This window comes from Fusarium solani (assembly GCF_023522795.1).
Source record: "Fusarium solani strain SB1 chromosome Unknown bctg00000005, whole genome shotgun sequence".
In the NCBI taxonomy this organism is placed as follows: domain Eukaryota; kingdom Fungi; phylum Ascomycota; class Sordariomycetes; order Hypocreales; family Nectriaceae; genus Fusarium; species Fusarium solani.
This window is the reverse complement of record NW_027072153.1, coordinates 1,597,430-1,611,684: the sequence shown is the minus strand read 5'-3', so window position 1 is coordinate 1,611,684 and position 14,255 is coordinate 1,597,430. Positions and strand designations below refer to the sequence as shown.

General features: G+C 53.1%; 5 protein-coding genes across 5 annotated transcripts; 3 read left to right on the top strand and 2 right to left on the bottom strand.

The window, feature by feature from the left end:
* Positions 1–275: 275 nt before the first annotated feature.
* Positions 276–5,729, bottom strand: MRS44_008923 (uncharacterized protein; the record flags this gene model as incomplete). Its single annotated transcript, XM_046270976.2, has 3 exons — positions 276–1,444; positions 2,243–2,316; positions 2,365–5,729. The coding sequence occupies 3 exons, from the start codon at positions 5,727–5,729 to the stop codon at positions 276–278; spliced, it is 4,608 nt and encodes a 1,535-aa protein (XP_046132383.2).
* A 297-nt stretch (positions 5,730–6,026) lies between these two features.
* On the top strand, positions 6,027–7,259 carry MRS44_008922 (uncharacterized protein; the record flags this gene model as incomplete). Its single annotated transcript, XM_065621115.1, has 3 exons — positions 6,027–6,064; positions 6,297–6,481; positions 6,529–7,259. The coding sequence occupies 3 exons, from the start codon at positions 6,027–6,029 to the stop codon at positions 7,257–7,259; spliced, it is 954 nt and encodes a 317-aa protein (XP_065477187.1).
* A 334-nt stretch (positions 7,260–7,593) lies between these two features.
* Positions 7,594–8,069, top strand: MRS44_008921 (mitochondrial 37S ribosomal protein bS6m; the record flags this gene model as incomplete). Its single annotated transcript, XM_046276363.2, has 3 exons — positions 7,594–7,617; positions 7,669–7,700; positions 7,769–8,069. 3 exons carry the CDS (start codon positions 7,594–7,596, stop codon positions 8,067–8,069), a joined length of 357 nt encoding a protein of 118 aa, XP_046132381.1.
* A 578-nt stretch (positions 8,070–8,647) lies between these two features.
* Positions 8,648–11,096, bottom strand: MRS44_008920 (uncharacterized protein; the record flags this gene model as incomplete). Its single annotated transcript, XM_065621114.1, has 6 exons — positions 8,648–9,086; positions 9,158–9,332; positions 9,387–9,466; positions 10,260–10,303; positions 10,353–10,482; positions 10,528–11,096. 6 exons carry the CDS (start codon positions 11,094–11,096, stop codon positions 8,648–8,650), a joined length of 1,437 nt encoding a protein of 478 aa, XP_065477186.1.
* A 464-nt stretch (positions 11,097–11,560) lies between these two features.
* On the top strand, positions 11,561–14,159 carry MRS44_008919 (uncharacterized protein; the record flags this gene model as incomplete). Its single annotated transcript, XM_046272751.2, has 2 exons — positions 11,561–11,665; positions 11,733–14,159. The coding sequence occupies 2 exons, from the start codon at positions 11,561–11,563 to the stop codon at positions 14,157–14,159; spliced, it is 2,532 nt and encodes an 843-aa protein (XP_046132379.2).
* Between the last annotated feature and the right edge of the window lie 96 nt (positions 14,160–14,255).

The window sequence follows — 14,255 nt, the reverse complement described above, 5'->3', positions numbered from 1 at the left end:
ATAGTTTGGGGGTTGGTAGCGAGCGCTCCGAGTTGTTTGGTCAAACAACTTGCACGACGGTGCCCAATGCAACATGACAAAGAAACTTCAATTTTTTTTAAAAAAAAAACATTAAAAGAGGGAAAACATTCTGGGTATGAATAGTTCTGCTGCGTGACGGAAAGAAGAAAAAAACACACACCAAACTATGGAAACAGTTCTATCATCCTCCCTTGTGCCATCTCATGAAATCTAGCCTCGCCAAACCAAACAATAAACAATTACCCCCTTTATCGCTACCTCTCCCTGTGTCTCCTCTTCCTACCATCATCACCTCCCTCCTCAAGCCCACGGATCTGTCCCAGAGTGCTCCCAATGACATCCTGCAGCCTACCTCCCTTGCGAACGAAGCGATCATAAAACTCACAGTCGCGGTGCTTGGCACCCCGGGCATTCAGCGAGATGATGGTGCTCGACATGGCCTCGAGCTCCGTCTTGAGCGTCTTGAGGTCTAGCTCACGGCGGTATCGACGCTGGCGACGTCGACGTCTGCGTTCCTCGCGTTCCTCTCGCTCGCGGGAGTCGCGTCGGTGATGGCGGTGTGAGGAGCGGCGATGCTCTCGGGGGTCTGGCTCGTATTGGGGCTCGGGTTCGTAGGGAGGTGGGTATGTTTCGCCTTGGAATTCGTAGTAGGGCTCTGCAAAGGTGACTCGGTGACGCTTCTTCTTGCGTCTCTCCTTGTCAGAGGCATATCTGTCTCCTTCATCCTCGAACCCCCTGCTTCTATGTCCATCCCTATCCCTGTCCCTATCCCTCTTTCTCTTCTTGTCCTTCTTCCTCTCCTCACCCTTCCGTCCATCATCATTCCCTCCGTTCAACATTCCAAGCACGAAGCTACCCAGACCCCGAAAGTCCTCTAGGTTGATCTCGCCGACACCGCCAGCGCCGACACCACCACGAGTACGGTCGCGGGTGCGATTACCAGACTCGCCCATGGCACGCTTGGCAGCTGACCTGGCAGCCGACTTTGCAAGGTTCTTTGCAAAAGTCTCCATGAAGCTTGTATTCTCGGGGGGTCGAGCTCGTGAATTGCTGTCGCGCTCTGGGCGGCCAAATAATTGCTCGGCGAAGCGGTCCATGTTGTTTGCTTTGGACGATTCTGTTAGGTGATGCAGAACAGTCTTTGAGATAAAGTAGAGTAATAGAGAGCAAAGGTGTCCCTCGTCGTCACTGTCGTACCCGTCGTCTAGATCCTGCTCGTTATCACAGACGTCCCTGTCTTCAAAGCCAACCTCTGCTTCGACGTCAGACGCTCTAGTGGTCTGACACTTGTCCTCAACCCGAGTCTCTTGTTGTCCGAGGTCGACCTTGTCGTCTTCAACCTCTTGCTTGATCTCTGGATCTTTCCGAGACACCGAGTCGTGAGTAGCAGCAACGTCGTCGTCGCTCCGTCTCTCGACAGCGTCTCCAAGCTGAAGAGACTCCAGATCGCAAAGCTGACGCAGAGAGACCCCGCAAAAGAAGGTAAATAGAAGAAGAAATCAACAAAGGTTGCAGCCTGAAAAGAAAGCGAAAAGGGTGTGTTGCATATATGCAATGCAGCTCGGCGGCCGGCAGATTGATTGACTGACTGACGCCCAACTACAATGAATGTGTGTGTGTACTTTGTCCTTGTTACATTCTCCAAAAGGCAGAGCATCACCACGGCTGGCGCCAGGCGGCTTCCCGCCCTTTTAAATAGCATGCATATGCCGCCCCCAAACAGTGAGTTGACACCCATGAGAGTCCCAGGTCAGGTGAGACGCGTCAGGTTCGCGATGGGTTGTCCTGAATGATGGAGGCTCATGGTCACGCGATGTCTTGTCTGAGGCGACTGGACGCGGCAATGCAGGAACATGACCGCCGTGAGACATTGCCATGACCAGAAATATTGGCTGAATGATCGCCTCGGTCTCTGAATGAATGAAATGACCAGACAGCCTGATTGAGTTTCGGAATTTTGGGAAATAAATAAAAGTCGTGATGTTTCCATGTGTGGCTTCGCTGATCAGACGTCGGTACTTGTCTCACTCAGCACATAACACGGTAGGCAGCAGAAGCAACCTCACCTGAAAACCCATCATCATTATTCATTTCTGCACGCGAGCCTTCTCGTAGCGCGCTGTCTATATTTACTCTATGCCGTAGTTGTGTGTTGTATAGTTCACAAACGCCCATAGAATGCAAAGGAATACCCGCCCAACTGTTAAGCATCAAGTTTAACTCAACAACTCCTTAATGTCCTCAATGCGTTGCAGCTTCTTTTCTTCGTCGTTCATCATACCCAGCGAGGTCGCACTGTCACATGTTAGCCTTGATTCGTCACCCCTAGCTTGGCCAACTCACATGAACTTCTTCCGCTCTTGAACCTTGAGCATCCGCTCCTCGACGCTTTCCTTGACCACAAACCTCTTCACTTGTACTTCTGACTCTTGTCCCATTCTGTGCACTCGATCGATGGCCTGAGCCTCGACCGCAAAACTCCACCAGGGGTCCATCATGAAGACTCGCCCTGCGCTTGTCAAGTTGAGTCCCACACCACCCGCACGCAAACTGAGCAGTAGAACGGTGAAGCCTTTCCTTTCAGTAAACTCGGTGAGAACTGCTGCTCGAGCCTTCTGGGCCATCGATCCGTCAAGTCGTAGATATTTGATATTTGCCCGTGTCAGGGCTGGCTCGATGAGGCTGAGAAACGAAGTGAACTGTGAAAACACCACAGATTTCATCCTGGGATGTTCTCTCCGTAGCGCACGTAGTTCTGACATGAGCGCCACAACCTTTGCTGACGAATCGTTGACACCCACACGCTGTAGGCTGATCTTGGGTTTCTTTGAGACCTTGTCAGGGTCATCGTCATGCCGGACAACCTCAAACAGATCTCGCTGGTTGAGGGGCTCCCGGCAGTTGAAACATCGAGGCATAACTGCCCTGTCAGTTTCATGTTTGATGTAGTCTAGCAAGCACTTTTTGCAAGCAGAGTGCCAGCATCCAGTGACTGTCTGGTCATTCATCGGCTCTTCAAAGCAGAGCGGACACTCGTTTTCCGCCTCGTCGCGAATCTGCTCCAACGCATGGGCGCCAAAGACTTGGTTGTTATCTTTCGACGCTTCATCCGTCGCCGCCGTGAACGAGGTGATGAGCGACTCGAGATCCATGTCATCAGCAAGACCAGAGACTGCGTCGGAAGCTGCTTCGGCTTCCACCTCGTCCGCCACGATATCACGGTTGCGGACCAGGATAGGATGGCAACAGGACTGGCGAAGACGTAGAATCTGCGCAAAGATGGTGGTAAATGCCTTCATGACAGTGCCAGCCTCTACATTCTGCGAGAACGTCCGCTTCGCCTTGTTAAAGATGTAGTCATAGACGCCTCGCTCCGTCTCCGACAGTTCCACGTTGACAATCTCAATCTGCTTGGGTGGTAGAAGCACAAGAGGCTTGCCGTCGGGTGTCTTCATGTCTTTTGTGCGTCGAAGCACAAGAGGCTCTAACACTGTTTGCACCACATCCAAAGCCCGAACGAACTCTCCAGTTTCAAAGGGCACTGTGATGAACGTCCGCCAGAATGAGAAGTTGTTCCATGGCTCCACGCCTAGGAATCTGACCAAGCTAAACAAGTCTTCCAACTTGTTGACAATGGGTGTTCCAGTCAAGGCCCAGCGGTGGTCAGCTGAGATCTCGTAACAGGCCTTGGCTGTCTTGGATGATCTGTTCTTGATGTGATGGGCTTCATCAAGAATTACTCGGAAAAACTTGAGCGAGAAAAGGCCGTTGTGGAATGACTTGTCGCCGTTCTTTGCAGCGATGCTGCTGAACTCGGACAACACCACGCCGTAACTGGTGATAACTATGTCTGGCGCACTGGCCGCATTGGATGCACAGCAGAGCGCTTGGAGGTTGTTGCTCTTTTCGTTGCCGTAGTATAGTTCAATCTTCATCGTCCCCTCCTTGGAAGCCTTCTCTGCCTCACTCTGCCACTGCGATAGTAGTGACATGGGGGCAACGACGAGCGTTGTGCAGGGCGCTGGAAGAACAGACTCGGAGTTCATGCCCAGTCTTTTAAGTTGGTTCACACTAGAGATTCCACCGGCGGATTGGCGAACCTGATGAGCAACCTCTGATCGATGTGTGTGAACCAAACTCAACATCTGAATCGTCTTTCCGAGTCCCATCTCATCGGCGAGAATGCCACCGAGACAATGCTGCTCTTGAACAGGAAAGTCGAGGGAGAGATCACCAGAATACGGATTGACGTAGAAGTTGGGCTGTCCCTCGACTGGCGGTAGGTCCTTGTCGTCGACGTCCTTGAGAGGCCAAGTGTATTCCTCCCAGAGAGGATGCATCGATGGCTCTCTGTTGCTCTTTTCATCCTTCTCCTTGGCCATCATCCAGTGCAGTGCTTGCTTCTGGTATGGTCGAAGATCCATGGCGAAAGTGTCTGCCGGTTCCGCTTCAGGGGTACTGAAGTCAAAAGATTGAGCCTTCTTGTAGAGCGCGTCGAGTTGATCTTGTTCTAGCTCCTCCCCTTCTTCTGTGTCTGACGAATTTGACGAGTGAACTTCTTTTCCATTGGTGGTTGTCTTTTTGGGGTCTTTCTGCCTCTCCTCGTCTTGCTCAGCAGCGTGGAGAAGCCCCTTACGACCGTCTTTCGCAGCAGCATTCGTTACGGTCGGCTGCAAATTGATTTCCTCAAAGAGCTTCACTAGAGCAAACTGCCGTAGCCGAAGATTCTTCTCGTCAGTCGTCTCATTTTGCTCAAAGAAAACGGCCGACCGGTCGTCAGCCAGCTGAAAGGAGCGATCGAAAAAGGCCGAGTTGAGTATGAAGCATCGTAGCTGCAGAAACACGGTATCGCTAGTCCGAAGTCTCTCGGGGATGTAGACGCAGGTTCCTTCAAACTTGCAGACTTTCTGATCGATCAGTGTCGACACCCACTTCGCCGTGTCCTTTGACAGTCGTCCAATTTCCGTCCCGCTCTGTGTCGTGAAGCGCACAACAATATCAACCCGCCGTGAAGCAAAATTATTGGCTCTTGATGGTGTGACAGAACCAAATTTCCCTTTGACCTTTGCCGGCTGTGGTGGTGGGGGCTTGTGTCGCTCGATCTTGACAATATCGCCATGCTTAAGGAGGTTGGTTCCGCTTCGAGTGGCCCATCCTTCAGCGCCAAATGCTCCTATATATCGAAAATTCGGCATTCGCTTTTGCGAGATCGCAGCTTTTGGGCGTTCTGTGATAGCGCTTGGGGAGCGACTCGAGCTGGCGGCGGTAGGTCTCGACGGGGTCGGCAATGATGGTTTCTTGGTGAACTTCTTGTACGTCCCGTCAAAGTACATGTTGACGGCTCGTTCGAGATTGTTTCCGCAATGGTCCCTGATAGCGGAGAGAACATCGGAGCTGACTTTATCGCCAATGAAGGCCTCAAAGGTCTCCTGATCGAAGGATACGGAGGACGACTCTTGCTGTAGGTCGGATGGAGGTGGAGGTTGTGATTGCTGTGGTGTTTCATTTGCGGATCGTTCGACGAGGACGTTTCTATCATCTTGTTCTAGCTTAACATCATCATCTTCGTCCTTGAAAAAGCGCCTTCGTGGCTGTAGCGGGGACGAGTCGAGGTTGCTTGGTAATGCTGGATCAGAAGACGCCTCGGAAGGGTCCACAAAGAACCTGCGCTTCTTTGCGGGAGGCTCTTGAGAATCGTTGAAGCTCATATTTGCCGAAATTCACCCAAATTGAGCGGATACACAAATTCCATTCAAAGTCTGGCCGAAATGTCGAACCCAAGCTTCAACCCCAGATGATCGTCTCGGCGTCGCGCAGGGAGACGCGATCAGCTATTGCAGGCGCGCCTAGGTGTCAAGTGGTCACATGACCGCGCGATTCCTGAGAGACCAGCGTTAATTGATGTGGCTGAGAACTGTGGCTGGTAACTCCGACGTCATGAAAAATTTCCCGAGGATTGGAAATCCGACGTTCATGGGTGGCCGTGTCTAAGTCGCAAGACCGTCATGTCCATCATATCACGACCAGCACCGCCGCTTTCGAGGTGAAACTCGCTGTTGGAGATCAATTCGTGTTGCGCAATCTTGGGTTAAGTTAGGCTGCATGTATCGTCCACGGCTTCTGGGCCAGGGCCTTCGAGGCTTCGCCCATACCCGGACGAGTCGCCGAACCTACATTACTGATGCCGACGTTGAATCCGCACGACGGTACTGCTATACACAACTACAGTACACTTATTCCTCTCCCCAATACCAATTGAAGCTAACATTGTCTAGAAATAGCGACTATGACGCCCATCTCATCCGCCGCTTCGTCCCCTCCCCCGTCCAAGACACATACGCCGCCCTCCGAACCCTCAATCTCGAGCTCGTCCGCCTCCCCGAACTCGTCTCCAACCCCACGATCGGGACCCTGCGCATGAAGTTCTGGCAGGAGTCCATCGACAACACTTTCGCCGGCCGTCCCCCCGCGAACCCATCTGCATCCTGCTGCACAAGAGTCTCCAAGACTTGGAGGCGCGCGCCGGGACCGCAACCAAAAAGTCCATCAAGTTCTGGGTGTCGCGGCTGGTGAGGACGAGAGAGAAGCACATGTCCAATCGACCGTTTGGGAGTTTGGCAAGCTTGGAGGAGTACGCCGAGAATACATACTCGACCTTGATGTATGCGACATTAGCGTCTCTTCCATTGCGTTCGATGAATGTCGATCACCTTGCGAGCCATATTGGGAAGGCCTGCGGCATCGTGGCCGTCCTGCGTGGAATTCCCGTCCTGGCAGCACCACCTCCCTCGGTGAACACACCATCAGGAGAAGCTCCTCCCTCGCGCGAACCGGCCCTACTTCTTCCACTGGATGCAATGGCTGAGGCGGGGGTCAAGGAGGAGGAAGTCTTTCGACAAGGTCCTAATGCGCCCGGCCTTCAAGACGCAGTCTTCCAGGTTGCTACGAGGGCCAATGATCACCTGATCACAGCGCGCGAGATGCTCAAGAGGTTAAAGGCTGGCGAGGACCCAGGCCATGAGTTTGAGCATCACGGAGAGGGTGAACACTTTTACGAGGAGGAGAGTGACACAATAAAGGAGTTACGCCAGGGCTTTGGCGTGCTTCTGGAGGCTATACCAGCAGCTCAGTATCTGGAAAGGCTAGAACAAGCTGATTTCGATCCGTTTGCGGTCAAGACGGCGGGTTGGAAGCTGCCTTGGAACATATGGCAGGCCTTGTCCAAGGAGCGGATCTAGGTTCTGAGGAACCGTGTATTTCGAGGCGTGCCTCGAGTGTAACCCAAAATACTATTGTACTATAGACATGAGGATGTATCAATATGATCATGACAAACGTCAATTGAATGTAATTGAACATATGTGATCCTTTCATCCAATGTCTTTAATTGTGAGCACCAGAGGAGGTGTGCCCCACTTGTCATGAAGCTTCACCGAGTTCTAGCCCATCCTTCACCACGGCTGATCCTCGGCATCAAAATTCGAGACCCAGAAATCCATTCAAGCTCGGCGATAGTATCACCTCGAATTGCTCTGTGACATTCCCATTCCTCCCGTAGATGTCATCGCCAAGATGCTCTACGAACTCATTGCAATTGTACGTCCCTACCTAAATATCCTGCAAACTAAGCAAGCTGACTCCAAATAGGTCCGACCGGGCAACCTCTCCGAGGTGAAAGAGTACGCCTCAACCGAACCCTTCGAACCATCGATCGCCCTCGTCCATTGACTAACATTTTCGCCCATAGAATCGCCCAGACCGTCGGCTCTCTCGTCCTCAAGAATGGCGGCGTCGTCCGCGGCCTCGCCAACTGGGGCGTCTTCTCCCTCCCCAAGCCCATCTCGGTGCATCAGATGAAGCACACCCACGGCCACTACTTTGTCATGCGATACGACGCCGCCTCCAAGGTGCACCAGGACGTCCGCAACACCCTGCGCCTCGAGCCCCGTATGATCCGCGCCGCCCACGTCAAGCTCGGTGACGGCAAGCTGGAGACGCTCGCGAGATTCGGACCGCCCAAGTGGAAGACGACAGGTAGCGAGGCATAGAGCAGGCGGATGGGAATTGAAACGATAATTACCTTACGACGACCAATTTGTGGCTGACGAAGAGGAGGAGGAAGGTTATGCTGTAGGATACTCAAGAGCATGAGGATCGAGGACCTGGCTATGTCCAGAGTCAAGAGTCCAGGCATGAGGATGCCGTGTACATTTAAAACACACTGCCTCGGGGATGGCAGTCACGGTTGTATGAACTACTATAGAGCCCAGAATCTCTGCATTGCATTTCACTACCGACCCCCTCGAACCTGGCCATGCCGATGCTTCTGAGCCGTCCATGACCGGGCTCAGTTCGCAACCAAGACAACGATAACCTCGATCTGTTTGTGTGTCGCTACCTATCTATCATAAAGTCATCAATTGCAGCCACACCAGTGGCCTGAGTGCCCTTGGCTAACGCCGCCCTGTCTAGAAACGCAGCCCGCTGCCCATGCTCCTGGTTGGCCCTTGCACGATATGTTGTCTGAAAATGCTATGTGGTGACTAGGCCGAGGCCATCGTTCACGTCGTTATGTACTCCACTCCATCCTGGTGTCGCCGTCGTCGTCACGAGTCCGACGATCTCTTCAATTGTCGTCAACATCCATGCCGTCGGCCTTACCGATACCCTTCTCGCGGCACCATTCGACAAAATCATCGATGACACTTGGCCACGCACCGTCCTCGTTCCAGAAAGATAGTGACTCGTCTGACAGAGACTTGACGGCAAACTCGAGCGTCATATTCCACATATCCTTGTTGACAGACCGGGTCCACTTTGCATTGAGGAAGGACTTCCACAGGTCCAGCCAGTCGTGATTCGCAGTCTTCCACTCCATTCCGGGAGAGGCAAACAAGATGTCCCAGTAGACGAGGGCGTTCTCCAGGCCGAGGGCCTTCTGGTCGGGTTCTCGTCCTGCAACGAAAGCGTACCGATATACCTTCTTGAACAAGGCGGGGTCGGAGGAGAGGGATGAAATCAGTCGTCGAAGATGGGCAGCATGCTCCTGGTGTGATGCTCCAACTCTAGATGACTAGTCAGTATTGCGCTTCGAAGAGGTATCAACCCATTTGTCGGTCATATATGAGTTACTGACCCAGTGTTTTTCCATCCATCAACATATCCCCTCCTGGTAATCATTCCCACTGAGGGTGCCTGGAGAAGTTCCAGGACCACAAGCAGTTCTGCGTTCTCGATGTTGATCTTGAGCTTCTCAGTGAGGTAAGCCATAGTGGAGTCAAGCTCCAACTTGTCCTTCTCATCGTTACTGTCTAAACGAGGTTATGAGCCAAAGAATCATGAGCAAGCGTCCGTATGATACTGACCCTGCAGTTGGTCGAATAAGGATTCCAACTTGGCCTCGACTGGTGATGGTCCCTTGCCATTTCCGTCCGAAGAGAAGTACCTATTCGGTTCGCGTCAGTGACAAGAAATACTTTAATAAATTACTAGCAATGAAGTGTGTGCTGCGCTGGCATAGGATTCGGATGCAGCCGACTTGGCCATGACAAGATTGCTGCGCACTCGGTTGAGGTGATGTACCGCGCTTTTGACTTGTTGGACGTCTCTGGGGGTGACCCCTTGTAAGACGTCCCAAGACCAGCTTTGCTGGACTTTTTGGATAGGGACAAGGTGGGAATAACGCGGGTTGCGATACGCCTCTTAACACCCTCCCAATTCATATTTGGACTATCCCGGGCTCCCGAAGATGTTGAATGTTTGAGTGACTCTGGTGAGACGTGGTGTCGAGCTAGTTGAGAGCCGTCTCAAAGCCGGGACAGGGGAGGAGTTGTGTCAAATCGAAGTCGAATCCAACAACACCAAGGCGGACAAGATTTCCATGACCCAACCACCGATTATCCGTAGAGACAATGGCATTCGAAAGACAAGTCAAAGCCCCAGAGTAGAATCGAAGGGTTCAGATTACCCCTTTAGAGCAAGCAGTGTTTCAGTGCCATCGGCGTCACTGTCGGTCATACTCTGCTGTGCATCCAACAAATGAGCCGAGCAGCAGTGGGCCTAGTCGATATGACGAGGCACAAGGGGCAAACCATACCCGGCGGTTCCAGATGCAATGCATGGCCGGGTGAATTGACCACATCAGGCTGGCGCAACAACATCATGACAGGAAACAAAAGAGGTGATGTAACGCGAATAGTCGAGGTGAGAATAGCCAGACCAAAGAAATAAAGACTCACGTATCGACGGCTTCGTTCATCTTGAAGCTTGCATTCTTGAGGAACTGTTACGGCCTATGTTAGTCCAACTAAGCTTGATCATCGTTCGACTACCTCCAGGCTAAACAGCGTCACCGCTGCAACCCCCGACTGCTGCGCCGGGACCGATTTAGTCAAATCGCGGAGAGCTTTCGTATCGTGGGGCTGGCTGACGCCAAGACAGGCCCAGGCTGCCTGAGATAGACTGTCCATAAGTTGCTAGGAGAGAAACGTACACGAGTAGCCTGACGCTCTGTGGCACCAGTTAAGGATACAAACTGGGCGATGAGCACCTTCTGCTGGGCGGAAGACGGCGGCGGCATCTTGAAGGTAGCCGACTGTGGTTCCGGTTTTGTATATAGTTGTCTCGTCTATGCGGAGATAATGAGGGCAAAGTAACCCGACGTTTGCTAATGCGGTCGAGATGTTGCACCAAGGATCGCCCTGGTCCGGAGGTATGTATCGATGCTCGGCGAGGCGGAGGGATGTCGATTGAGGCCAGGACCGAACGATGGCCAGGACGAGATCGAGGTGCCCAAGGTCGGGTCTGCGAGTGGACCGAACGATAGCGGAAGGTGTCAGGCACGGCGGAGTCTTCCCAAAGATGCGCCGTTGCGCTCGAGTGGCGGTGGAAGAGGGGAATGAGATGCAAGTGGATGGAGGGGTTCTGAGCTTTCGCGACGAGGCTGCGATCTTAGCTGATGGTGGGGTTTCTTTTAGTGAGCGGGGCTCAGTGAGTGCTGCCCGTCTTTCGGTGCTGTGTGTAAGGTAGGTGCCTCTAGGCAGACAGCTCCATTCCGAGACCCTGGAAGCGGCCATGTCGCACGTGCTTCACTGGCTCTATGTTGTTCTACTCTGCTGGTCTTCTCTGGATGATCAACTTGAGGTTATTTTTAATGAGTTATGTTCTCTATAAAATTGTGCTCTTAGCCTTCACATGATGTCTTCATTCAATGAGTTCCGATTCAGGATTCATGATGAATTTGCCAACTTGAGCAAGGGCACTATATTTAGATCATAACCTCTATTCGCACTGTAAGCTCTCACCGTACAACACGCCAATTTCACCGCTTCAGTGGGAGTTAGTGAGACTCTTCACAGTGTGAAATGATTCACAGGCCCAAAAGCACCTACCCCCCGCCCCAGGTCATGACGTCCATCCGGTCACGGCATAGGCGACCACTTGACGCGGTGCGGCTATCAACGCGTCTGGAAAATATTATCACAACCTTCAACCCCCAGGTTGCAACACCACAGCAACCGCCCCTGGCAGAGGAATCAACATGACCTCTTCCAACGCTGTTGACGATGAAGATGTGCAGATCGACCCAGCAGAGCCTCTCAAGGGCATCATCGTTTGCTGTACGAGCATCCCCGCTGAGCATCGTGTTAGTAAACCAAGACTCCTCGTGCTGCCTCATGTGCTCGCATTTCCTAACATCCTCTCGCTCCTAGACAACTATCGCTGGCAAGGTCTCCGAGCTAGGTGGCGTCCACAAGTACGATCTCACTCCTGACGTTACCCACCTCATTGTCGGCGACTATGACACGCCCAAATACCGACATGTTGCCCGTGAACGCCCCGACATCAAGGCCATGGATGCTGCTTGGATCGAGGCCCTCAGCGAGCTATGGAAGAACGACGATGAGATCGATTACCGAAAACTCGAGGCCGAATATCAGCTGAAGCCATTGGAGAAGCGAGGTGTCGACCCTGCGGTCCAGCCACAGGAAGGAGAGACAGGAAGGGATTCGTTGATGATCTGTCTCACGGGCTTTGGCGAGCAGCGGGACGAGATTGCCCTCAAAATCACCTCGAACGGCGGCAAATACACCGGGGACCTCACGAAGAAGTGTAGCCACCTCATCGTCAACAAACCCGAGGGCAGAAAGTACGAGGCGGCCAGGCAATGGGGCATCCACCCCGTCACCCTTGCCTGGCTGGACCAGTCCATTGCACGAGGCATGATCTTGGAGGAGACCAAATTCGATCCTATACTACCGCCTGAGCAGCAAGGAAAGGGGGCTTGGGTCACGAGAGAACTCAAAAGGACAGCAAGCAAGCGCTCCAGGTCAGCTGTGATCGCCGCCGATGAAGGGCCTAGGAAGCTAAGGAAGACGGCCAGCATGAAGCTCAGCTCACAGCGTAACAATCTCTGGGGTGATATCCTTGGACGGTCAACCTCAAGGGAGTACTCGTTTGCCCACGAGAATAATTCAGAGGCAGAAAAGCCCCAGGATCAACCTCAACAACCTCAACCCGCCGAAGTTCAACCCCTCGCCCCTATCGTCCCAGAAAACCAGGGCATTTTCGCCAAGTGCTACTTCTATATCCACGGCTTCACCGAGCAGCGGACATCAGTTCTCCAACAGACAATAGTTACGCTGGGAGGCTCTATTTGTGCTTCAGTACAAGAAGCTGCCCTTGGCAAAACCCCCCAACCGCCCCTCGGCCGCTTCCTGATCGTCCCTCAAAACTCTCAACCGGATACCCACCCTCAAGAATCCTACGACGGCCTACATGTTGTAACAGAGTATTACATTGAAAAGTGTCTTCACAACAAGCTCTACTTTGATCCAACAGAGCACGTCCTTGGCAGACCCTTTCCTTTCTTTCCTATTCCCGCCTTCAGCAACCTCGTCATATGTAGTGCCGCCTTTACTGGCATTGAACTCAGCCAGGTCGCCCGTGCCGTCGCACAGCTCGGAGCCAAGTTTGATGGGAACTTTCGCAAGACCACGGATGTCTTGGTGTGCAGTTCTCTCACTGCTATGCGCAAGGAGAAGCTACGCATGGCACTTCGATGGGGCGTCCCCGTGGTGTCAGGCGACTGGCTGTGGGAATGTATATCCACCGGCTTCAAGGTTCCCATTGACGACTTTATCTTCCCCGAGATCAAGAATCGATATGAAGAAACCCTCAAGCCAAAGTCAAAGTCTGTCCAGAAGAAAGCCCCTGAGGCACAGCCCAGGCCACTAGGCAAACCTATACAACGCACACACTCAGAACCCTTCAACGCCAAACCCGCGATACCCAAGGCTCCTGCATTCGCAGGGGTAGACACTACGGCCTTTGACCACGATTCTCCCGAGAAGCCACACCGCAAGAGCATCACTCACCCACCCCCTGAAGCAGCTTCCACCACCTCGGCCGACTTTGCTACAGCTCGCACTCATCAAGCCGCTCCCACAAGCCTCCCTCAGGACAACGATTTCGACACACCTCTCGCTGAAGTGCCCTCAGAACACCTCAACAAGCCCCCATCCCCTACAAAGAAACAAGAACCCATGCCGCGCACCCGCTCCGACCCCACCAGCAAATCCTCCACAACCACACACCAGGACACCACAACTCACCAAGACACAACAGAATCTCACGACAACTCACACCAAGAGCGTCTCCAGCAGCTGAAGCAACAGCAACAGAAGCAACAGCAGCAAGACGCAGAAGAAGCTCGACTCCGCGCTAAAGCCGCCGAGCGCCGTGCCCTATCAACGAAACTAACATCCCTCATCGAGACCACAACCCCAAACCTCACCTCCAACCTCTCCCACACCTCTGATGACCCCGACCACCCTCCCCCGCGGCCTCGCCGGCGCCAGATCCTCGGCCGTGCTATCAGTAACGCCTCCAACGCCAGCAGCGTCGCCTCCCGCTCTGCACATGACCCGGCTGAGATGATGGGCGACGACTTCAACTCGGCAGAACCCAAGGAGGTTGAGCCGCCGTCAACACAGCTCGAGTACCGCGATGAAAAGGCCGAGGAGTGTAGGGCTGCGCTGATAAGTCGGATGATGGGGGAAAGTGGCGATGCCAAGCCAGTAGCGAGGGCCACTCAGAGCATCGGGGTAGTTGGGGGACGGACGTTGAGAAAACGATAGGTCAAAGGAACTTGGAAATCGTATATACACGACTCGTACAATGTCAGGAATAATCCACCAGTCTCATAAACCGTTGAGATATCACAAGTAGCAAAG